The 25,552-nt window shown below is 37.8% G+C and overlaps 1 protein-coding gene across 1 annotated transcript in view; it reads left to right on the forward strand.

The window, feature by feature from the left end:
- Positions 1-25,552, forward strand: part of LOC126092029 (putative inorganic phosphate cotransporter) — a 202,254-nt gene that overhangs the window by 159,368 nt on the left and 17,334 nt on the right. Inside the window, exons 4-8 of the mRNA XM_049907425.1 lie at positions 4,264-4,351; positions 4,898-5,118; positions 5,331-5,483; positions 18,412-18,544; positions 19,081-19,319. Of these exons, the coding sequence (XP_049763382.1) occupies positions 4,264-4,351; positions 4,898-5,118; positions 5,331-5,483; positions 18,412-18,544; positions 19,081-19,319 (834 nt within the window). The remainder of the gene's footprint in view (positions 1-4,263; positions 4,352-4,897; positions 5,119-5,330; positions 5,484-18,411; positions 18,545-19,080; positions 19,320-25,552) is intronic.

The following is a 25,552-nucleotide window of genomic DNA, read 5'->3' on the forward strand; positions in this document are numbered from 1 at the left end:
CTCTTCCCACAAAGCCAAGTGATGTGTGGTACATAGGTGCATGTAACAGACAACTGTATTAACTACCTATTGAGCCTTGGCTCTTCCTTTGCCAAAAAGTACACATATTCACATGCAACCTCACCCACATCCAAATGCGTACTGGATGTCATATCAGAAAAATGCAAGCTGAGCTTTGCAAGACAAATGTCAACAGAGTTCATGCTGGTTAACATTGAATAACCATTCTGTTCCAGATAACTCATTATATTTGAGCTCTTCCCCAGTTGGATAACTGGTGTAGGTTAGAGACATGCAAGTCACAGAAGCAGCCACCAATTGAAAGACTTTCACCAGGCCATTGAGTCATATGCAATTATTAACTCTGTAGAAGAAACTGGTGTATTAGTGTATGATTCTAAGAAATGCAAAACAGGTGGGACCATTAAAGTATTTGCAACAATATGCCAGACAATGGAGTTCACTTAACACTAGGCGCAGAAAGCTGACTAAAGCATTAAATTGACAGCAATGAGATTTTTGGAATAAATCTAAATGTATATCAGAAGTACGAATAATGGGATATGGAAGTGTTGTACTTATTGTAGTAGGGAAGAAACTCAAATCTGCTGAAATAGAAGTTGAAGATGCATCACAGATTGCTTCCATTGACCACCAAACTCGCCTCCAAATGTACCTGCAAACTTCAGAGACAATGTCCACTAGCTAATACATATGTGCCCCCATCATTGTTGGTGGAAACATTAATCATCCAACAACAGATTGGTTTCATTATAGTTTTCTAAGTTATGGACATGACAAGACACCACATCCTTTTTCTGAAAACTGTTTATAACAGATACTTTGTAAGTCATTCATTAGAAAAATAGACAGGATGGGCCATTTGTTCAATGTAGAGGAACTGTGGCTTGACTTTAGAATAATAGTTGACCAAGTGTTGGACACACATGTACCTGGTAGAACAGGCCATGATGGGAGGAACTCTCCATAGCTTACAGTCTCTCTAAACAAACTTCAAAAGAAACAACTACCACACAGTTGGTGTAAAATAAAGGATATGGCTGTAGGTAGAAAGATTCTAAAAGAAGTAAGTCTGGCTGTCAAAGCATAGAAAGCATTAAAACTGAACATGGCTCCATGGTCTGATGAAATCTCTTTCAGGTTCTACATAGAATTTTCAGATGAAATAGCTGCTTCCTTAAACATGTATGATCTGTGCAGCAGTTGAATATATCCAGCAGCTTCTAAACTAGAGCAGACATCAGCAACAGTAAAGAGACTGCTACAAAATGTTAAGTTAGAATATCATTTTTTAATTTTATTGAATAGACCAAAGATGTCTTAGATTACGCAAATAAGGCACCAGATAATGGATGAAAGTCTGAAACACCTAGTGATGCGAGATGCCTTTAATAGGTTCCACAACAAAACATTGTCTCAAAATTTGGTAGAAAATCCAAAGAAATTCTGGTCGTATGTAAAGTACACAAGCGGCAAGACGCAGTCAATACCTTTGCTGCGCAGTGCCGATGGTACTGTTACTGACAACTGTGCCGCTAAAGCGGAGTTATTGAACGCAGTTTTCTGAAATTCCTTCACCAGGGAAGATGAATGGAATATTCCAGAATTTGAAACACGAACAGCTGCTAGCATGAGTTTCTTAGAAGTAGATACCTTAGGGGTTGCGAAGCAACTCAAATTGCTTGATACGGGCAAGTCTTCAGGTCCAGATTGTATACCGATTAGGTTCCTTTCAGATTATGCCGATACAATAGCTCCCTACTTAGCAATCATATACAACCGCTCACTCACCGATAGATCTGTACCTACAGACTGGAAAATTGCGCAGGTCACACCAGTGTTTAAGAAGGGTAGTAGGAGTAATCCATCGAACTACAGACTTATATCATTGATCTCGGTTTGCAGTAGGGTTTTGGAGCATATACTGCATTTAAACATTATGAATCACCTCGAAGGGAATGATCTATTGATACGTAATCAGCATGGTTTCAGAAAACATCGTTCTTGTGCAACGCAGCTAGCTCTTTATTCGCACGAAGTAATGGCCGCTATCGACAGGGGATCTCAAGTTGATTCCGTATTTCTAGATTTCCGGAAAGCTTTTGACACCATTCCTCACAAGTGACTTCTAATCAAGCTGCGGGCCTATTGGGTATGGTGTCAGTTGTGCGACTGGACTCATGATTTCCTGTCAGGAAGGTCGCAGTTCGTAGTAATAGATGGCAAATCATCGAGTAAAACTGAAGTGATATCAGGTGTTCCCCAGGGAAGCATCCTGGGACCTCTGCTGTTCCTGATCTATATAAATGACCTGGGTGAAATCTGAGCAGTTCTCTTAGGTTGTTCGCAGATGATACTGTAATTTACCATCGAGTAAGGTCATCCGAAGACCAGTATCAGTTGCAAAGTGATTTAGAAAAGATTGCTGTATGGTGTGGCAGGTGGCAGTTGACACTAAATAACGAAAAGTGTGAGGTGATCCACATGAGTTCCAAAAGAAATCCGTTGGAATTCGATTACTCGATAAATAGTAAAAGGCTGTCAATTCAACTAAGTACCTGGGTGTTAAAATTACGAACAACTTCAGTTGGAAAGACCACATAGATAATATTGTGGGGAAGGTGAGCCAAAGGTTGCGTTTCATTGTTAGGACACTTAGAAGATGCAACAAGTCCACTAAAGAGACAGCTTACACTACACTCATTCGTCCTCTGTTAGAATATTGCTGCGCGGTGTGGGATCCTTACCAGGTGGGATTGACGGAGGACATCGAAAGGGTGTAAAAAAGCGCAGCTCGTTTTGCATTATCACATAATAGGGGAGAGAGTGTGGCAGATATGATACATGAGTTGCGATGGAAGTCATTAAAGCAAAGACGTTTTTCGTCACGGCAAGATCTATTTACGAAATTTCAGTCACCAACTTTCTCGTCCGAATGCGAAAATATTTTGTGCAGCACAACCTACATAGGTAGGAATGATCATCAAAATAAAATAAGAGAAATCAGAGCTCGAACAGAAAGGTTTAGGTGTTCGTTTTTCCCCCACGCTGTTTGGGAGTGGAATGGTAGAGAGATAGTATGATTGTGGTTCGATGAACCCTCTGCCAAGCACTTAAATGTGAATTGCAGAGTAGTCATGTAGATGTAGATGTAGATGTAGATGTAGATGTAGGCCCACACATATAATAAATAAATAAATTGAATTAATAATGTTAAATAACTTATTGTGGCCATAAACGTATAGCTAACTGACACCAGTCACACAGTACCAAAAGTGACTGTTCTGACTCTTAAATAAAATAAAAATAAAGTAGACACCATCTGAGAGTAGCTCATATTTATTGAAATCTGCATCATTAGACTTAAACACTTGTGGGTATATGAAATGCAGTGATCATAGACTCAGTTGTAAGTAAAGTGGGTGGCGGATTTTGGTTCACTGTAGCACACAGTCAGTGTACAAAGGACATTTCTTGCAAAAGAAAAGTCTTGGAATCCTGTGCAAATGGGTGGAACCCATGCTCAATATGACCAACAGACAAGTCTGAGCAGAGAAGTGCAGCACCTTAGAAATGCTGAAAAATCCAAACTGACAGATGCTTGAAGAGTAACATCTACCATCATGTGGGACCCTGCTTGCAAAGTTTCAAGAACCATCTGGTGTCAGACTTCCTGTTTCTTGAAGGCATTAATAAAGGGATATGGATGTCTCCCATTAGAAAACTGTTGCTTGTAGTCATGACAAAAATACCATTCATTACCACTCACCTCACAGCACATTTTCATATCAGTTAATTCAATCATTTCATAATTCACACTGGATTTAGAACATCAATGTAAACACCAACTGGTACCACACACAGAAGGCTCCACAGCAGAGCAATTACTAACTATGCGTTGGCTATGGAATATTGCATATGTTGAACAATGACTGACTGTATGGTCATTCGTAAATGGTGAGTAAGAGGATTGGTGAAACAACAAAATATTATGCTTTTGATGTGGCATGTTATTCTGCAAAGCTTGATAGTGGGCCTATATACCCTGTGTATGATAACCTGTTTGCTGCAGTACTTCCTGTGCAATTTAAAATCTGTTTTTTTCCATATGTGATCTTTGAAGGATAACTGCTGTGAATTAGGAAATTTTAAAGAATGCATACTATACAAGAGTTAGGTGCTACATTATAGTTAGACAGTAAGCTGGCAAGGAACTATATAATTATGCTATATTTGTTTTAGGGGCCAACATTTCCTGCAATCAATGCCTTGTTAGCGCATTGGATCCCAGCAAGTGAAAGAGGAACTTTGGGATCATTTGTCTTTTCTGGTATGTGACAGCTTTTTCTAATAATTGATAAGATATGACACTCAAACTAAAGAGAAAGAGAAAGAGTACTCTGTGTCATTCTTCTCAAAAAATTGTACAATGTCAAAAGTCAGCTCATTAACCTTAGAATCAGACTGTAAATTTTGCATAAAAGTATTTTCATTCTCAAAAAATGTGATTGCAACTAAAATAGATTATACTGAGACCACACACCAGGAAGCAGAGTTGCCCATGATTCACACTGGGGATAAAGGTGAATGAATCTGAAGAAGTCCACATATAGTCTGGAATCAAGTGCAAATGTAATGTGTCCATAATGGATACCACTTTCTCATTGTATATGGATGTGACTTTATATCTGTAACACGCACCTGGTATCTCCATATTTTTTCCTTTATTTCTTGTTGTTCCTCAGTCTCTCACTGTTAAAACTCTAGTGTCATTTACTGTTAGGTATATCCATTTACAGCAGATATTCAAAGGATGATTTAAGAAATACTGAAGTTTTAAAGAAATAAAAACACTGTATCTTCTCTGTATTCATAGGTTCATTAATAGGAACTGTAGTAGGAAATTCATTGAGTGGATTGCTGCTGTATTTGACACAAAGCTGGGAGAGTGTGTTCTATGTCTTTGGTGGCATTAGTGTGCTTTGGTTCATTGCCTGGCAATACCTCTGCTACAGTTCTCCATCATCTCATCCTTTCATTTCTGAAGAGGAAGCAATATTCCTGGACAAGGCAATAGGTGGTCTTGAGAAAGATAAGGTAAATCAAGACAGAATTACATACAGCTTGTGATGTTACACTTATACTGCTACCTTTCCTTTTCATGTTGGCTGTAAGACTTATTAATAGAATTAAAAGCAATTTACCTACTTCTAAGATTCAGAACATGTTTATGCAAATATAGATGCAAGATTGAGCAGATGCATACTTTGTGAATGAAGCTTGCTTGACATCTACATGCAATGTTTTAGGAACGGCATCCAACTCCATGGAAAGAAATGGCCATGTCTGTCCCTCTCTGGGGTCTCATTTGTGCACAAATTGGACATGACTGGGGATTTTTTACAATGATTACGGACCTTCCAAAATATATGAGCAGTGTCCTCAAATTCAGTATTGCTCAGGTAACTTTCCATTTATTAATCAGATTTATAAACATAAGCTCATTAACATTTTAGATCTGTTGTATTGAGGAACCCACAGCTCTTCTTTTAGAAACATTAATGTTATTATGTGTTGAATAATATGCATCAACCAAATATTTTACTCCTAACAAACTACTGTCACTAGATAGTTTAATATTTTTTCATAAATAATATTCTTTATCATTTTGTTGATAAATATGTAGGAATGTTTCATTATTTAAATTTTATGTAAGGCTATTGTTGTTAATTAATCCTCATTTGCGAACAATATTTTTAATGTAATGACACATAGAAATCTCTTTCACCACACATTTCATGAAAATTTCTGTTCTCAAAATGGGGAAATCTGGAAACTACCATAGAAATATAATTTTGCATCATCCTTCAAACCAAAAAGAAGCCTCATTGCAAATAAATAAATAAGTAAATAAATAAGATGAATGTTTAATATTAAACTGGATTTGTTGAAGATTATTGGGAAATCAGCAGATGTTAATAATTACCGGAATATAATTTAGGATACACAACATCAGACAGTTACATCTAGATGATAAACAACCCAATTCCTGAAAAAAATTAAAGCTATATTACATCTACATCCATACTCCGCAAGCCACCTGACAGTGTGCGGTGGAGGGTACCTTGAGTACCTCTATCGGTTCTCCTTTCTATTCCAGTCTCGTATTGTTCGTGGAAAGAAAGATTGTCGGTATGCCTCTGTGTGGGCTCTAATCTCTCTGATTTTATCCTCATGGTCTCTTCACGAGATATTCATGGGAGGGAGCAATATACTGCTTGACTCCTCGGTGAAGGTATGTTCTCGAAACTTCAACAAAACCCCCTACCGAGCTACTGACCATCTCTCTTGCAGAGTCTTCCACTGGAGTTTATCTATCATCTCCATAACACTTTCGCGATTACTAAATGATCCTGTAATGAAGCGCGCTGCTCTCCGTTGGGTCTTCTCTATCTCTTCTATCAACCCTATCTGGTATGAATCCCACACCAGTGAGCAGTATTCAAGCAGTGGGTGAACAAGTGTACTGTAACCTACTTCCTTTGCTTTCACACTGCATTTACTTATGATTCTTCCAATGAATCTCAGTCTGGCACCTGCTTTACTGACGATTAATTTTATATGGTCATTCCATATTAAATCACTCCAAATTCCTACTCCCAGATGATTTATGGGATTAACTGCTTCCAGTTGCTGACCTGCTATATTGTAGCTAAATGATAAAGGATCTTTCTTTCTGTGTTTTCGTAGCACATTACACTTGTCTACATTGAGATTCAATTGCCATTCCCTGCACCATGCATCAATTTGCTGCAGATCCTCCTGCATTTCAGTACAATTTTCCATTGTTACAACCTCTTGGTATACTACGGCATCATCCGCAAAAAGCCTCAGTGAACTTCCGATGTTATCCACAGGGTCATTTATATATATTGTGAATAGCAACGATCCTACAACACTCCCCTGTGGCACACCTGAAATCACTCTTACTTCGGAAGACTTCTCTACATTGAGAATGACATGCTGCGTTCTGTTATCTAGGAACTCTTCAATCCAATCATACAATTTGTCTGATAGTCCATATGCTCCTACTTTGTTCATTAAACAACTGTGGGGAACTGTATCACATGCCTTGCGGAAGTCAAGAAACACTGCATCTACCTGGGAACCCTTGTCTATGGCCCTCTGAGTCTCATGGACGAATAGCACAAGCCGGGTTTCACACGATCGTCTTTTTCGAAACCCATGCTGATTCCTACAGAGTAGATTTCAAGTCTCCAGAAAAGTCATTATACTTGAACATAATACGTATTCCAAATTCCTACAACCGATCAACATTAGAGATATAGGTCTATAGTTCTGCACATCTGTTCAACGTCCCTTCTTGAAAATGGGAATGACCTGTGCCCTCTTCCAATATTTTGGAACACTACGCTCTTCTAGAGACATACGGTACACCGCTGCAAGAAGGGGGGCAAGTTCCTTCGTGTACTCTGCGTAAAATTGAACTGGTATCCCATCAGGTCCAGCGGCCTTTCCTCTTTTGAGTGATTTTAATTGTTTTTCTATCCCTCTGTTATCTAGTACAATATCTACCATTTTGTCATCTGTGAGACAATATAGAGAAGGAACTAAAGTCAGTCTTCCTCTGTGAAACAGCTTTGGAAAAAGACATTTAGTATTTCGCCCTTTAGTCCGTTGTCCTCTGTTTCAGTACCATTTTGGCCACAGAGTGTCTGGACATTTTGTTTCGTTCCACCTACCACTTTGACATAAGACCAAAATTTATTAGGATTTTATATCAAGTCAGTACATAGAACTTTACTTTCGAATTTGCTGAACGCCTCTTGCATAGCCCTCCTCACACTACATTCCGCTTCATGTAATTTTTGTTTGTCTGCAAGGCTTTGGCTATGTTTATGCTTGGTGTGAAGTTCCCTTTGCTTCCGTAGCAGTTTCCTAACTTGTTTGTTGTACCACAGTGGCTCCTTTCCATCTCTTACGATCTTGCATGGCACATACTCATCTAATGCATATTGTACGGCGGTTTTGAACTTTGTCCACTGTTCCTCAACACTGTCTGTACTTGAGATAAAACTTTTGATTTATGTGGTAAGAAAATTAGTGTTTCGGTGACAAATTATTTGCCCCCCTCCTGGTTCCTCAGACATTAACTGCCGTTCCTTGGGCTCTTGATTAGGTCTTTAAAATAAATATATAAATCTGCATCAAGTGATCATGGAAATGAGTTGTTTTCACTGCACAAATTTTGCACTTATAGGCCTCTGGCTGTCCCCTCAGCTTGGCTTCCTGAGCAGCCACTTGTATCACTTGGGTACTGTTGAAAAAACGGCTGAATGTGAGAACATAAGCTACTGAAAAACTTAATGTTTATTATCCAACCTTCATGTTGATAAGACACAATCAGAGAACTTAAATAAAAGCCCTGCTTTAGTGTTGATAACATACCAAATATTTTCTTAAAAATGTCCTTCCTTAGCAGTGAGTTACCTTCATAAATTTCTCTCCTTGTGAATTATCTGATGGCATCTTTCCAAGAAGGTGAAAAATGACAAAAAGTGAAGCCTCCTTTCAGGAAAAGATGCATAACAAATGTTTCAAACTAAAAGGGCAGTATCACTACAAGCTATTTCTTCCAAAGTAAATGACTTTTTTTAATAAAACATTGTGAACTCTTAATAGGGAATAGTAATTTATTTTCAAGCAGTTAGTGTGGCTTTTGTAAGGGAAATTCTCTGAGAGTGGTAGCTTTTTGTTTCCAAGTGAATTTCTAACTATAATGGACAACAAGAAATATTTATCAGGTATATTTTGAGACATTTTATAAGGCTTTACATTATTGGCAAAATCATCCTGTCGAGTCAACTATAATGAATTGAAGCTGCATACCATTATATGAGTAAGTCATGTACCAAGTGGGGAGTAGCCTTGGCATCCACAGATATTTTTTCCAGGGGATGAGTGGAGGAGAAGACTTTAAAATTTCCATATCTGACATATAACGATGGAAAATCGAGGACAAATAATGACATTATGAAAAGATAGATTGCTACTTTGCATATAATGGACATGTTGACTAGCAGTTGCCAGAGACAGTGGTCATACGTGTGTGAGTTGTGCTTGTGTGAATGTGTGCTTTAGAAGAGAGCCCTGTGTCTATGATGAATAACAGTCTATCCTTTTCTTAATGTCAGATCTGTTATAAATGATTTGGTCTGTTTTGAGACATATCATGCCATAAGAACCAAATTTTTGTGGGTGACACAAAACAACTTACTACATCCCAGAGGGCTGATGGTTATACTCTCAGTACATGAATAAAAGCTTTGTACTGTGGGTCCTAGGGAAGTGGCAAGTGAATCGACTTGCCTTCCCTTGTGGACACATAAGTCCAGACTGTTCTGTACAACAGAATATTAACACTTCAGACCAGGAATCCAAGTGTGCACTAGAAGGCTGTTAGTATCTGCATATCGAAGTTATGGAATACAGGAAAGCACCTACGTTATACGAAATGGAAAATGTTATTCTGTAACTTTAATGCACTAATGTATGACATGATCTAGATACAAATTTAGAATAACTTACTGCAAATACTGGAAAGTCTAGGATGGAATAACAATATTATGACAAGGACCCATCGCTAAGAGGAGCTTTCGCTAAGAGGAGCTTTCAAGTCACAGACAAGCACAATGAAAAAGCAGCTAAACATTTACGCTTTTGGCCGAAAGACATTCTTCAGAAATAGAAAAAACAAACAAACATTCACACAAGCACAGCTCACACACACTTGCCCACTGTCTCCAGCTGCTGTGGCCTGACATGCAGAGATAAAGTGGCTTGCAAAGGATAGACTAGTATGGAGAGCTACATCAAATCAGTCTTCAAACTGAAGAGCACATGAAACAATGTTGCTGGTCTTATCTGGAAATGGTGACTAGCTCGACTGCTGAAATATTCTCATAAAATTATGAGATAGAATTTCTGGCCAGCACTTAACCTTCAGGAAAAATGTCTGTACTGCAGACAAACACATACAAAAGAACATACACTATCCTAGAATTTGGAACAAATAGTTCCTTCCTTAGGGAAGGGAAAGCAATAGATTTGGCAAGCTTAAAAAGGAAGGGCAGGTTGCAGGATTCCTTTTGTGGTGTTAACATAACTATGAATGATTAAATGGTATACAATAATATTTTACCACAATTTATTCAGCGCATTACAAACACAAAATACACCAGAGAGGTAAAGATATCACTTTGCACCACACTGCACAACACATTTTGATCAGTCAATCTCATGGTCACCACAGTGGTTCTCCACTGCCCCTAACCCCTACACCCTCTGTACCAGCTGGACTGAATTGCTTGTTGTGCCTCAGCTTTCTTCTACTCTCTTTGAGGTTTTTGCAGCAGGCAAACAACACATGCCCATGGCAGGCTACTAGTGGCTGGACCATTTCAGAACCAGTTGATGATGGAAGAAGGGAGCAACCAACAGAGAACACAGTGCAGAAATATTGACCAATCAGCTTTGTGTCAGTGTCCTGCTGCTGTCTGTCCATACAATAGCCTGGGGTACTTGTATGTGATCAATCTGCCCATGTGAATTATTACAGGAGAAGAATTTGGGAGGGGAGGGGGGGAGAGGGTAGGAAAGGTAATTGGCCCTGTATTTGTGTTGCCATATCTAGAGTGGAGGGTGATGCAGCCACTGCATGTTGTTTGACAACTGCTGCTAATGCTGGAGAATAGCTCTCACGCTTGTTTGTCAAACTGTTGAGGAAAGCAGGCTTAAGTCACTCAATGGACACAGTTTCATGTGTGCCATATTTGCAGATGATGAAGGTGTTCATTCCTCTTGATATTACTTCATATGGACGGGAATATGGAGGAATAAGAGTTGGGCATATGGTGTTATCATGCAGCCAAAAATGTGTTGCAGTTTTCAAATCTTTTAAAATGAAAGGATGACATGATTTGCAGGTTATGTGACCAAACTTCTTGTAGGAGCAGCTCAAGATTTTGTAGAAAGCCTATGTGGTCACAGGATGAATGAATTGTAGGGAGTGTTGGCATGATAAAGTCACCAGGAAAATGAAACTATTTGCTGAATACGAACTACACGAGTGAGCATGACAAGTCATAGTTTTAGCAGAGCCCATGGCATTGAATTGATCTAAGCTCATTGTGCCACATGAGAGTAGATATCAGGGAGTGGTGCATGCATTTCATCATGTCTTTACTGTTGGGGTAATAGCTTGTTGTATGAGCATGATGATTGCCACAAAGGTTAAGTAGCTTGAACAGAGAACCTCAAACAGATGGCTGTGTTCCATGGTGATTATAAGAGGAATTCCATGGTTAGAAAACCAGGTGCCCACAAATACCATGCCAACAGATTCATTTGTGGTACCTGCAACTGGTAAGGTCTCTGGCCATATGTTATAACGATCAATGATAGTGAGTTGGTAATGGTGACCATTAGTACAGTGTAATGTGTGCAAAAGGTGCCATTGGGAGAGGAAAATCCTTAATTGTTATGTGCACATTCACAAAACTTTGATTTTCAGGCACAGGATGCAGGAATGGGTGCACATGTGGCTCTCTTTTTTAACACTAGGCCAGATCATCTTGCTTTGATGCCAGGGTAATACAAGCTGTGAATGACATTAAAGACTTCATGGTGATGTTTTTGTAGGATTAAAGGCCTCAGATGACCACCACAACAGCTACATCAACTGCCACACAAGCCAAATAAAATGATGGAGATGCATTGTCACAGACAATCTGTTATATGAATGTATCTGTCAGTTGGTCATCTACAATTTTAGCCCAGTCCACCATTGTTACACTGGCAATGCTCCTGGAAAGGCAACCTGCCACAGTGCTGTTCTTGCCCTTGCTGTGGCGCATGTATACAGAAAACTGAGTTATAAATTTGGTTTGGTGGCATTGATGTGGCAATACAAGTTCAGTTCTTCTTCTTTCTCTTCCACTGGCACTACATCTGAGGATACTACTAGTCTCCTTGATAATTTTCTTCCATTCCTCTCTGGACTTTGCTGTAGACCTCCAGTTACAGCAACCAACTTGGACATCATCTTCCCCAGCCTCATCACTCCATCTCAACCTTGGTCGTCCTCTTGCTCTTCTATTTCCAGGTTTGCTGCAGCAGGCTTTCATTGCAGGATCTGTCTCATAAAGTTGTATTACATGTCCAGCCCATCTCAATCTACATAACTTTATGAACTTGACCACATCATCCTTCTTATAGCAGTCAAAAAGCCTGTCATTCCTTCAACTCCTCCAGCTTCCATTTTCATACACAGGTCCAAAGATTCTTCTCAGTATACTTCTCTCATGTGACCTCAGTCTATTTTCATCCTGCTTTGTAGTCGTCCATGTTTCTGAAGCATATCTAAGTACTGGATGTATCAGCATTTTATAGAGTCAGCACTTGGTCTCTTGTGACAGAAGCTTGGATTTAACATGTCACAGCACTCCAAAATAACACTGATTACAAGCACTTATGTGGGTCATAATTTCAGTCAAAGTGCTGCCATTTGTTTCTGTGGGAGTGCTGCCATTTGTTTCTGTGGGCTATAAAGGTTGTCTAGTACGATTATACATGTATCTGGTCTTCCTTTAATTAATTTTTCAGTCTCACCTTCTCTGCCCTCAGTTTTAGAGCTGAGAAGGCACTTTGTAGCTCTCTAAATGTTCTACTTGTTAGGTCCAGGTTATCAGCATATCCCGACAGTTATACGGGCTTACAGTAGATAGTCCCTCTTGTCTGGATACCTGAGTCTTGCATCACTTTTTCAAGTGCCAAATTGAAGAGTAGGCAGGAAAGCCCTTCCCTTGTCTTAACCTAGCTCGTGTGGGAAATTGGGGTGATAGCCTAGACTGCACTAACACAGTACAATTGGTGTGCCTTAGGGTGACCTCTATCAAATGCACCAACTTCTCAGGCAACCAAAATTACTACATTGCCTCATAAAGTTTAGCCCAATTTATTGTGTCATATGCGGATTTGAAATCAATGAAAAGATGGTGCACACCAACATTAAATTCGTTTGTCTTTTCTACTATTTGCCGGAGAGTAAATGTCTGGGTCACAGTTGACTTTCCTGGTCTGAAGCCACATGATAAAAAACTCTGTCCGAACAGGCCTTGGAAGGCCCAACAGTACCAACCAGCCACTGTGTCATCCTCTCATCTCAGCCAAGGGGCACCACTGGATGCAGGTACAGAGGGGCATGTGGTCAGCACACTGCTCTCCCAGCCATTGTCAGTTTTCGAGACCGGAGCTGCTACTTCTCATTCAAGTAGCTCCTCAGTTAGACTCCTGAGGGCTGAGTGCACCCCGCTTGCCAACAGCACTTGGCAGACTGGACAGTCACCCATCCAAGAGCTATCCCAGCCCAACAGCACTTAACTTCAGTGATCTAATGGGAATCGGTGTTACCACTGCAGCTAGGCTGTTGGCGTGAACCCACATGAGAACTTCCATTAATGTTTTCAGCTATGGGTTAGAATCTACCGAACAAGATATTTGACAGTACATCATATGCAATAATCTGGAGTGTTATGCCTCTGTAGTTGCCGCATTTAAGTATATCTTCTTTCTCGTGTGTCAAACACACTATCCCTACATGCCATTCTCCTGGTAGCTCTTCCTTTTATCAGATACAGCACAAAATCTTGTATGCACTGCAATTTAACTCAACTTCTCTGGCTTTCAATAGCTGTGATATTATATTATTAGTCTCTGATGCTTTATTGTTCTTTAGTTGGGCTATTGCTTTGTCTACTTCTCCTTGAGAGAGGGTGTGGGTGACCATGGCCTCACCATCTTCTACTGGGTACAGTAGGATCTCTTCAGTAGGAGCATCCAACAGTTTACTAAAATATTCTACCCCGTGTTCCAATATCTCTTGGTCATCAGTTAGTAATTCCGCATTTTTACTTTTACATACATTAATGCATAGCTTAAATGTTCTTCTTACACTATTAATTTTATGATTGAATTTTCTGACATCATTTGTTTTTCCAATTGTGAAACAAGTTCAGTTGATTGCTGTAAAATTGGTGGTCTGTTAAAACAGAAAAATGTTGGCCCTCCAAAATGTGCCCACTACTGCCTGGCTGGCATCGACAAGAAGTCTGATAGGGGTGCTGGGTTTTGTATGTGTGAACAGTGTTTCATTTGCCAGTGCTGTCTTCATGTCTTCAATGCTTTGGATGACTTCACAGACCAAACAATTTTTCTGTTGCCAGTACTGTTTTTACTGGGGATAAATACATCAATTATTCCATGTGGGAAATTTTATTCTGGTATGGTTTAGCCTTTACTGTTAATCATCATTATTAATGACGTTCTCTACACAAAATTCCATCTGATAAAGTTTTCAGTATGTTGCACACATGATATCATGTGCAACAAGGACAATGGCTTGTGGTTAGCCTTTCACAGTTTGCACCTTGGATATGCAGGAGTGACTGTTGCAACAAATAGATGATGATTCTGAAACAGGTATGCAATGAATTGGAGCTGAAGGCATAAGCCATGCTGTTGCTTGGTCACTTCTGCTTCAACAGTTGCTTCATTCATATCACTTCCAGCATGTGCACACTTTCAGTCCACAAGACCAATATGGCAGGTTATGTTCTGTCAATGGATTTGAATACAGATTGCTAAATATCCATAGTTGCTGAATATCCATAGCTCACAGCTTGCATTTTATTTACAGATCATTTAGGATTCATGCAGTCTGGGATAATAAATTACCACAGTACTCATCTATGGAGTGTATTCTAACATTCAAACAAACATGGAAGTGTAGGAAACCCTGAAGTATCAGTGTAATATTGAAAGAAATGCCTCCCACAGTTGAAAATATTAAAATCCTAATGGTAAACTGCCTAAGCATTCACAACAAAATGCCAGAGTTTGAAGTGCTCATGAAAAGCAGTGAAGCTCACATAATATGAGGTACAAAAAGCCATTTGAAACCTGAAATTGTTAGCAGTGGGGATTTTGGGAGAAATTTAAGTGTAAATTGAAAGGATAGGCAAATTGGAAATTGAGGTGGTGTATTTGTCACAGTAGACAAGAAACTCATATCCAACAAGATAGAAATTGAAGCTTCAAGTGATATTATTTCGGCAAGACTCAGTATCAGGGGTGGGCATAAAATGATAATTGTATCCTTCTATCACCCACCAGACTCATCTCCCAATGTAACCAAAAACTTTGGAAAAAACCTCAGTTCACTTGTACGTAAGTTCCTCAGTCATAATGTAATCATTGGTGGAGACCTGAGACATCCAACAATTAATTGGAAAAATTAGTTTTGTTAGTGGTGGGTATAATAAGAAATCCTCTGAAATTTTACTAAATACCTTCTCTGAAAACTACTGAAACAGATAGTTAGGAACCCCACTCATGATGGAAATATATTGGATCCAATGACAAGAAATAGACTTGACCTCTTTGAGGATGTCCACATCAGAACTGGTATTAGTCACCATGATGCAGTTGTGGCAACAATGATTACTAAAGTACAAAGGACAACTAAAACAAGCAGAAAAATATATTTGTTCAGTAAACTAGGTAAAAAATCATTAGTGTCATATCTCAGTGAGGAACTTGAAACTTTCAGCACAGTGCAGGAGTATGTAGAGGAACCCTGACTCAAGTTTAAAAGAATAATTGACCACACACTGAATGGATATGTACAGTTCAGAATGGGAGGGAACCTCCATTGTATACAGTAAATATAAATATACTTTGAAGGAAACATGGATTACTACACAATAAGTGTAAAACAAAGCATAGGATTATAGATAGAGAGATGCTGAATGAGGCACATTTGGCTGTCAAGAGAGCAATGTGTGATGCTTTCAATGACCACCATAGCAGAATATTGTCAAGTGATCTTTCACAGAACCCAAAGAAATTCTGCTCGTATGTAGAGGCTGTTAGTGGCACCAAAGTTAGTGTCCCATCCCTAGTGAATGAGATTGGAACTGGAACTGAAACTGAATGTAGCAAAGAAAAAGCCTAAATGCTTAACTCCATTTTCAAATGTTCCTTAGCAAAAGAAAACACAGGAGAACTATCCCAATTTAATCCTTGTACCATTGAAAACATGATTGAACAAGTATTAGTGTCAGTGGTGTTGAGGAACAGCTGAAATTGTTAAAGCTGAACAAAGCTCCAGAGCCCCATGGAATCTCTGTCGGATTCTATACTGAATATGTGGTTGAGTTAGCCCCTCCTCCAACTATGATCTATCGTAAATCCATCGAACAAAAACCATGCCCTTTTCGGCTCAGGTCACACCCTATACAAAAAAGGTATTAGAAGTGATCCACAAAGCTACTGCCAATATCCTTGACATCGATTTGCTGTAGAATCTTAGAACATTCTTAGCTCAAACACAATGAAGTATCTTGAACAGAATGACCTCCTTAATGCCAACCAACATAGATTTTGAAAACATCAATCATTTGAAACCCAACTTGCACTTTTTCCGCAAGACATACTGAAAACTTTCAATCGAGGCAACCAGGTGGCTGCAATATTTCTTGATTTCCATAAAGCATTTGACTCAGTACTGCATGTTTGCTTATTGTCAAAAGTACGATCACATGGGGTATCAAGTGAAATTTGTGACTGGACGGAGGACTTTTTGGTAGGGAGGACACAGCATGTTATCTTGGATGGAGAATCATTGTCAGATATTGAAGGAACTTTGGGTGGTCCCCAGAAAAATGTTTTGGGACTGTTGCTGTTCAGTTGTATATTAATGACCTTGCAGGTGATATCAATAGTAAAATCAGACTGTTTGCAGATGATGCAGTTATCTATAATGGTGTACTATCCAAGAGAAGCTGCATTAATACTCAGTTAGATATTGATAAGATTTCAAAGTGGTGTATAGATTGACAACTTGCTCTAAATGTCCAGAAATGTAGAATTTTACACTTCACAAAATGAAAAAATGTAGTGTTGTATGACTATAATGTCAATGAGTCACTGCTGGAATTGGCCAACTCATATAAAATATCTGGGTGTAATACCTCGTACACATATGAAGTGAAATGGGATGAAGAGAGATATTAATTTCAACGTATCAGCAGGAATTGTGGATGACAGACTCATAGAGCCATACACTTTACAAAGCAAATTGATAGGTTATGTTTATCACCCATGATATATTACCCTGCTGCTGGAACACATTACCTTTGCATAAAAACAGGCATTGTAGTTCATGCACAATGGGACACCATGCCATTTACTATGCCTTACATAACACAAACATTAATGAACCATGGAGTGGTTGGGGAGGTAGGGCAGTGTGATGTTTCCTTTCACCAGATCATAATCTTATAGACTTACAGCTACAGAAATACTTAAAGGGACTGATCAACAGCACACCCATTGCCAATATAGTAACATTACTGGAACATGTCTCCCATGCATATGAGTAGTGCAGTCAGGGTGTGTTCACACGAGTTCATGATTCTTTGAGAAGGAGGTCTGAAGTTTGTCTAACAATGACTGCTAACCACATTGAACACCTCCTGCGGTATCAATAGACAGAACACAATTACAAGACAGAGTGAACCCTATCTCATTAAATATTTGCTTCTAGACATGTGTTTGTAATGTAGGTTTTTATTTTTAGATTTTAGATTAATACTTATTCCATAGATCATGAACACAACACTTTGTAATGATGTGGAACATGCCAGTTTAACAAAAGGCTTCTTTACATGCCATAATTCAAGTTATTTATTTATTTATTTATTTATTTTTGTAAGATTACTAATTTATGTCAAAAAATCTAAAATAAATATTCATCTATTGAGTAGAAGGAGTTGTCATCCAGAAATTCTTTAGTTTGTTTTTAAAAGTTGGTTTGCTATTTGTCAGACTTCAAGTTAGACTTAATGCAAAGTAGTGAAGATCAGCCTTCATTTTAATGTTGTAGCTATGCCCATTGCTATTTCTTTTGAGTTGGGATGGGTTCTTAATAACAAATTTCATAAGTAAATACTTATAAAATTTGTTATTTCAAAAGCAATAACAATATGTGTTGCTTCTGCCAGTACTGTCTCATGTTAGAACAGGAGACATTCTGTTAAATTCCCTCTATAGCAGTTAGGCAGAGCTATGAAAAAGAAAACTGTAGTTCCACTATATTTCATGAAATTTATTTTCAAAGTAATTTGAGAAGGAATACTAGGCTCAGAATTACACTCACCAAGTTCCATGAGATAGAAAATTTATGTATTTATTTGAAGAATTTACTGTAAGCATATTTCAGGAAAATCACACATCAAAATCTTTTTTCAGAATGGATTCCTGTCATCACTACCATACATAGCTATGTGGCTTGTTTCAATTGGTAGTGGACGAGTGGCAGACTGGATTATAACACATGGATATCTTTCCACCACAAACACACGAAAGCTGTTCACTACTATAGGTAAGATTCTACAAAGAATGTAAAACTTATTTGTTTCATTATTTTTGTCTTTATTTCTGAATAAGACATTCAGTATGTCAGTGAATATTATAAAAATAGTTAAATACAGTTCTGAAATATATTCTGGAAATATATTTTTATTCACAACCTTCTCACCCTGTTGTCTTTCACTCAGGTTTTGCACCAACTGTTCCTATTCCATCACTTTACTTTTGTTTTATATTTCATAATATTATGTAAGTTTAAGCAATCACCATTGAGCAAACTACTGCCTGAAATGCACAGTAGCTATAGGTACCTTTAAAATATTTGTGTTTGAGTTATTTGTAGGAAAGAAATGAGTTCTTGTCTATACTCTGAGTTCTCTTAGTTGACGACAATTGCTGTTTATGATAGATGCTTTTACATCACATTTAGACTTTTAAATTATCAGAAAATTTCTCATATAAGAATTGTTGTAAAGCTTTTTACACATATTTACACTTCACTACATTTTAATACATAATTTAATAAAGTATGAAATTTTGTTTCCACAGCTTCTGTAGGACCTGCAGTTGGTATTATAGCAGCATCATATGCAAGCTGTGATAGGGTAACTGTAGTATCATTGTTTACACTTGGTATGGCATTGATGGGTACATTTTATGCTGGTATGAAGGTGAACGGCTTGGACCTTAGTCCGAATTATGCTGGATCTGTCATGGCTCTAGTTAATGGAATTGGGGCAATCACAGGTGTTATTGTACCATATGTAGTTGGCTTATTAACTCCAAATGTAAGTAAATACTAAAGTTATAAATAAAATAGAAAGAAACATTCCACATGGGAAAAATATATTGAAAACAAAGATTCCATGACTTACCAAACGGGAAAGCGCTGGTAGATAGACACAATAAAAAAAACACAAACACACACACAAAATTTCAAGCTTTCGCAACCAGCGGTTGCTTCGTCAGGAAAGAGGAAAGGAGAGGGAAAGACGAAAGGATGTGAGTTTTAAGGGAGAGGGTAAGGAGTCATTCCAATCCCGGGAGCGGAAAGACTTACCTTAGGGGGAAAAAAGGACAGGTATATACTCGCACACGCACACATATCCATCCACACATGTACAGACACAAGCAGACATATTTAAAGGCAAAGAGTTTGGGCAGAGATGTCAGTCGAGGCGGAAGTGCAGAGGCAAAGATGTTGTTGAATGACAGGTGAGGTATGAGTGGCGCCAACTTGAAATTAGCGGAGATTGAGGTCTGGTGGATAACGGGAAGAGAGGATATATTGAAGGGCAAGTTCCCTACACCAACAACCAGAAAACAGCTTTTGCATCCCGCAACTATCCTCCCGACCTGGTACAGAAGTAAATAACCAGAGCCACTTCCTCATCCCCTCAAACCCAGAACCTCTCACAGAAGAACCCCAAAAGTGCCCCACTTGTGACAGGATACTTCCCGGGACTGGATCAGACTCTGAATGTGGCTCTCCAGCAGGGATATGACTTCCTTAAATCCTGCCCCGAAATGAGATCCATCCTTCATGAAATCCTCCCCACTCCACCAAGAGTGTCTTTCCGCCACCCACCTAACCTTCATAACCTCTTGGTTCATCCCTATGAAATCCCCAAACCACCTTCCCTACCCTCTAGAGCCACGTGTGAAAGCACCCACGTGATTTACCAACTGACCTGCCTACACTGTGACGCTTTCTATGTGGGAATGACCAGCAACAATCTGTCCATTCGCATGAATGGACACAGGCAGATAGTGTTTGTTGGTAATGAGGATCCCCCTGTAGCTAAACATGCCTTGGTGCACGGCCAGCACATCTTGGCACAGTGTTACACCGTCTGGGTTATCTGGATACTTCCCACTAATACCAACCTATACAAACTCCGGAGATGGCAACTTGCCCTTCAATCTATCCTCTCTTCCCGTTATCCACCAGGCCTCAATCTCCACTAATTTCAAGTTGGCGCCACTCATACCTCACCTGTCATTCGACAACATCTTTGCCTCTGCACTTCCGCCTCGACTGACATCTCTGCCCAAACTCTTTGCCTTTAAATATGTCTGCTTGTGTCTGTACATGTGTGGATGGATATGTGTGTGTGCAAGTATATACCTGTCCTTTTATCCTCCTAAGGTAAGTCTTTCCGCTCACGGGATTGGAATGACTCCTTACCCTCTCCCTTAAAACCCACATCCTTTCGTCTTTCCCTCTCCTTCCCTCTTTCCTGACGAAGCAACCGTTGGTTGTGAAAGCTTGAAATTTTGTGTGTGTGTTTGTGTTTTTTTTATTGTGTCTATCTACCAGAGCTTTCCCATTTGGTAAGTCATGGAATCTTTGTTTTTAATATAAATACTAAAGTTAGTAGAATTAAAAGTCTACTCAGTTACTTTGACCATATATTCTTGGTTAAATTAAATTATTATTTATTAGCAAGCAGTTTACAATTTTCACTTACATTATTATAAACTGACATAGCTTAAAAGAAGATATTATAATGTATACCCATTTAAACTTGCATGCTTCTAATCTAATTATCTCTGCTATGTAATATGAATCCAAGTACACTGTTTCAATATATATATTCATATTTATGATGTCATGTTTTTAAAAAAGGTCTTAATTTTGTTTTGTCATATTGAATTTCTTCATTGCAATAAGCCTATTTCGGCTATAACTGCCATTGTCAAGCTGTCTGTGGATAATACTTAGAATTTTATCATTATTTGCTTAATATTTTTATTTATGTTTTTTGTCTATATGGTGTGTATATACAGTGGTACTTACGTCTAGTTATTCTTGACTTCCATTGTGCATTTGTGGTTATTGTCACTATGATTTTGTAATCCACATTTGCCTTTGAGCAAATTTGGTCAGCTTGTTTGTCTTTTTTTACATCAGTGAATGCTGTCCAATGTATTTTGTTTTGTATTTATAAGGTAATGTAGTTCTTACATCTCATTTGACTGTTGCACCAATAATACTGTATGGTTACAAAATTGCTTTATATAGTCTATGAAGTTAGTTGATTAACAAAGATCAAACAGTTAGTCAGCTAACTTCACACACTATATAAAGCAACTTTATAACAATATAGCATTGTTGGTGCCACTGTCAAATAAGCTGTCAGAAATTTGTTACCATATAAATATAACTAAAGTACATTGGACAGCATCCACTGACATGAAAAAGGCTAACAAGCTACCCCAAATTTGCTAAACTACAAACATAAATCACAAAACCGTAGACAGAAATTTAATAAGAGACAGTACCTCCTCACTCCCCTCTCCCTCCACATATGTGGAATGGAAGTCAAGAATAACTAGACATAGGTACCAGTACACACACACACACACACATGCACACACACCCCATATAGCCATATTATATATATAAACTGAGCAAATAATGATGAAATTCTACATATTATTCTCAGATAGCTTGAAAATGGCAATTATAGCCAAAATAGGCTTATTACAATAAAAAAATTCAATTGAAACAGAATGAATTGCTCTAACTAGACCTGTTACTTCAGATATTATAGGTTAAGTACTGGTTATAGTACTGCGGTAATGTTAGCCATATTTTGTAATATTTTTTCCTGAAAAGAGAATGAGAAAAATACAATGCAAAGCCAATAAACATACAGGACCCTTGAAGAACCACACTCATAAACTTAAATGGTTGTAAAATAACAGTTTAATGAAATTTTTGCTTAACTATAAAAATCAGTTTGAATTAACTTTGATCCACACAACCATAAGATAATGTACAAAAACAATTCTACATGGTTTGTTTTCCATGGCAAGAGTTGAAAATTACCTGTGAAAATTAAAAGAGATAGTACAATAGCCAATGATAATTTGTTTTTGGATGCAATTGCCTTCAGTGATTTAGATGTAAAATCAATAGACAGTCATTTATCTGATAATAATGATCAAATGTTAACAATTTATTATACTGACCAGTTATATTCAGAACACAGAAAAAACTTATCACAGTATCAGAACTAGAGAGAAATTATGGAAAGAATGCCAGAAAAAGATTTTTAAGGTAGACATTGTAGATAGAAAATTTAACTCTTCCTTAAACATATTCCGATAGAACTTTAAGTCTTATTTTAACCTAAAGCAATTGTGCATAAAAATGAACATAAGTAATTACAAAAGATGGGTAACTCATGGGGTTAAAGTATCTTGTTGTAGTTAACAAGACCTCTACCTAATCCAGAGGACAAGAGATAGTCAAAAGTTGAAACTCTGTTACTACCAGTACTGTAAAATATGCCAGTCTGTCACCAAAAAAGCAAAACTAATCTACTTTGCTAAAGAATGTAAAATACTCTAAAGGCAATGCAAAAAATATTTAGGACATTATTTTAAAAAAAGCAATGCTCCAAATGAAACTGAGTCCCCAGAAAAAAGGGGATAACGAAACTTTTCAGGCCACAAAAAATTGTAATTCTGCTAACTGTGAGGGTGTTCCTAGTAGAATATTAAAATCTTGTGCTGAATTGATAGCTTTATTCTTGAAATAATGCTGTTGAAACAAAACATTATCATCACTGCAAAACTGGATGCTGCCTGATGGCTATGCAGCACATAATGTGGTAAGAAAAGTATATAAACAGAGCACAGATGAATGGGGAACATTCTAGTCACAATATGGACCATGTATGGGGAAATCCACTGATGTAAATTATTTTGACAAACGCTAGATTTTTATGGCCTGGAGATGAGCACCTCAGAAACAGTGAAACTGGTTGATTCTTCATGTGCTGCTGACATGAGCATCTACGCAAAATTGGCTGAAAGGCGTGAATGTGACAGTGCGTTGGATGTCCATGCCATATCACAGAAGGTGGAGGCCAGAAGCTTACCATACCATTAAATCAGAATGGACAGCATCTTGTGGAAAATCTGGTGGCTGAGTACAATACTTGTGTAGGCATAAGTGTTTTGGAGCACACCATTCAGCACACATTGTTAAATATAGAGTTGTTGCTGATCCCTACCTGTTCCTATGTTGATCTAAGATCATCATCAGTTACAACTGCAATAGGTATATAATCTTTGAGATCAGTCTGTGGATCAATAGAAATGTGTCAGCTGACTGAATGAAACATGTTTCTTGTTACACCACATTGATGATCATATATGGATATGCTGTCATCCAGGTGAGTGGCTGCATCAAACATGCAATGTGCCATGGATGTTGGCCAGCGGGTGTGATGTATGCTATCAGGTGCCAGCTCTGTGCCCGCAAACACCAATCTGTAATATATCAGAATTGTCTGACCCATACGTAGGCATCTTGTGCCACATACATCTTGAAACCTACCAAAGACTTCCTGTGTCATGCAGAATCACTACTGTATTATGTTCCAAGGTGGACCGATACACTATTAAGCAGTATGGTTGTAATCTTTTGGCTCACCAATGTATCTTCATAATCAATTAATGTTCCAGGACATATTTTGTGACAGACTTAAATTTGCTGTTGTAACACCCATCTATAAAGTTGTGCAAACCACTATAATTATAAATCTATTTCACTCATTCTTGTCTTTCTCAAATTTATTGACGAAATTACCTGAGCAGAACTTGTTAACCATCTCTCAGTTAGGCTCCTACAAAAGATTCTCCATGTGGAAGCCAGTACTTCAGAAATGAAATTCAACCAGAGCTCAGTAAGAAAATTTATTCTGTTGGTATATTCTTTGACTTGCCAAAGCCTCTGACTCAGTTGACCACAAAGTTTTATTTGGCATACTAATACATGTTACATGAATACTTGCCAATTGTGGACTTTTTTCCTTGTTTAGTACCGCACATGAGACTGACAATTCATGGGCAAGGGATAGCTATTTACAGAGAGCCATAAGAATATTATGTGATTTTTAAAACTTTTTAATGATTTGAAGATTGGCCAGGTTAGATTTTGCTGTTTTGTGTGGACTATAAGACTTTATACTATCTGGTTTATGAAAAATGTTAGAGGTTAGTAAATCATGAAAGTATATGGAACCTTATTCTGCCTCCGTTGTCTGAAAACTCCTACTTATGAGTATGGAATCCATCTTTAAATTAATTTTTTATGATCATAAATTATTCAGGATCTTAATTAGTATCTTAATTAATTAGAGAGATGTGTTCTCCAATACAGAAAAAAATACAGCAACAAAATATTTGAGGCATTAAGACAAAATAGGTAATCAAAAATGTAAGTGTCCGAATGTTTAATGTCAGTTATTTTGTAAGTTAATTAGTTTCAGATAATTTAATGTATGTTCTCAGAAAGAGTAAAATCTCTGATTTTGAATGCATGATAACAGTACTTCATATTCTGCCCTTAGCTCAACAAATTTCCCCATTACTTATGGTAGTCAGAATTTCAATTTTATTATAACTTTTAATTAATTAAATTTATAGTGACACCAACTGTATCATTGTAATTAGAAAGATAAATATAATCAAATGGACTATAAATTTAAATGGAACATTGCTTAAATAAAATTCTAGAACATTCATATACATATGACATATTACATGTGCAACTGTCTTGAAAATAGAAGGAAAAAGCGAAAAAATTTAAGTTATTTATGGGAGTAGAAAACATGACAGATGGAAAGCTTTTCAGCATGCTACCTTTCATAATATTGGCTTATTTAACATATTTTTACTTCTTGTTGTCTTGAGAAATTATCTCATGGGTCTCTTCACTTAAGGTAAATAAATTATTTATTCAGTAGAAGTGAGCAGCGATAACACTGTGTAAAATAGGTATACACACATCTTACTGATGGGTTGCTTTAAGACCTTGAAATTCTTGTAAGCACTTCACAGTTCATTTTACTCCTTAATGCTCATTGTTACTGGCAATAAAAATCTGTTTCAATTGGACTGTGATTTTTTTTTTCTTTGTCTAGGGTCCAGAGTGGACTTACATACTTCTGTACAATGGTATTCAACAAGCTCCCGTTTAATATAAAACAAGAAATTATGTATA

The sequence above is a fragment of the Schistocerca cancellata genome, chromosome 7, assembly GCF_023864275.1.
Source record: "Schistocerca cancellata isolate TAMUIC-IGC-003103 chromosome 7, iqSchCanc2.1, whole genome shotgun sequence".
Lineage (NCBI taxonomy): Eukaryota > Metazoa > Arthropoda > Insecta > Orthoptera > Acrididae > Schistocerca > Schistocerca cancellata.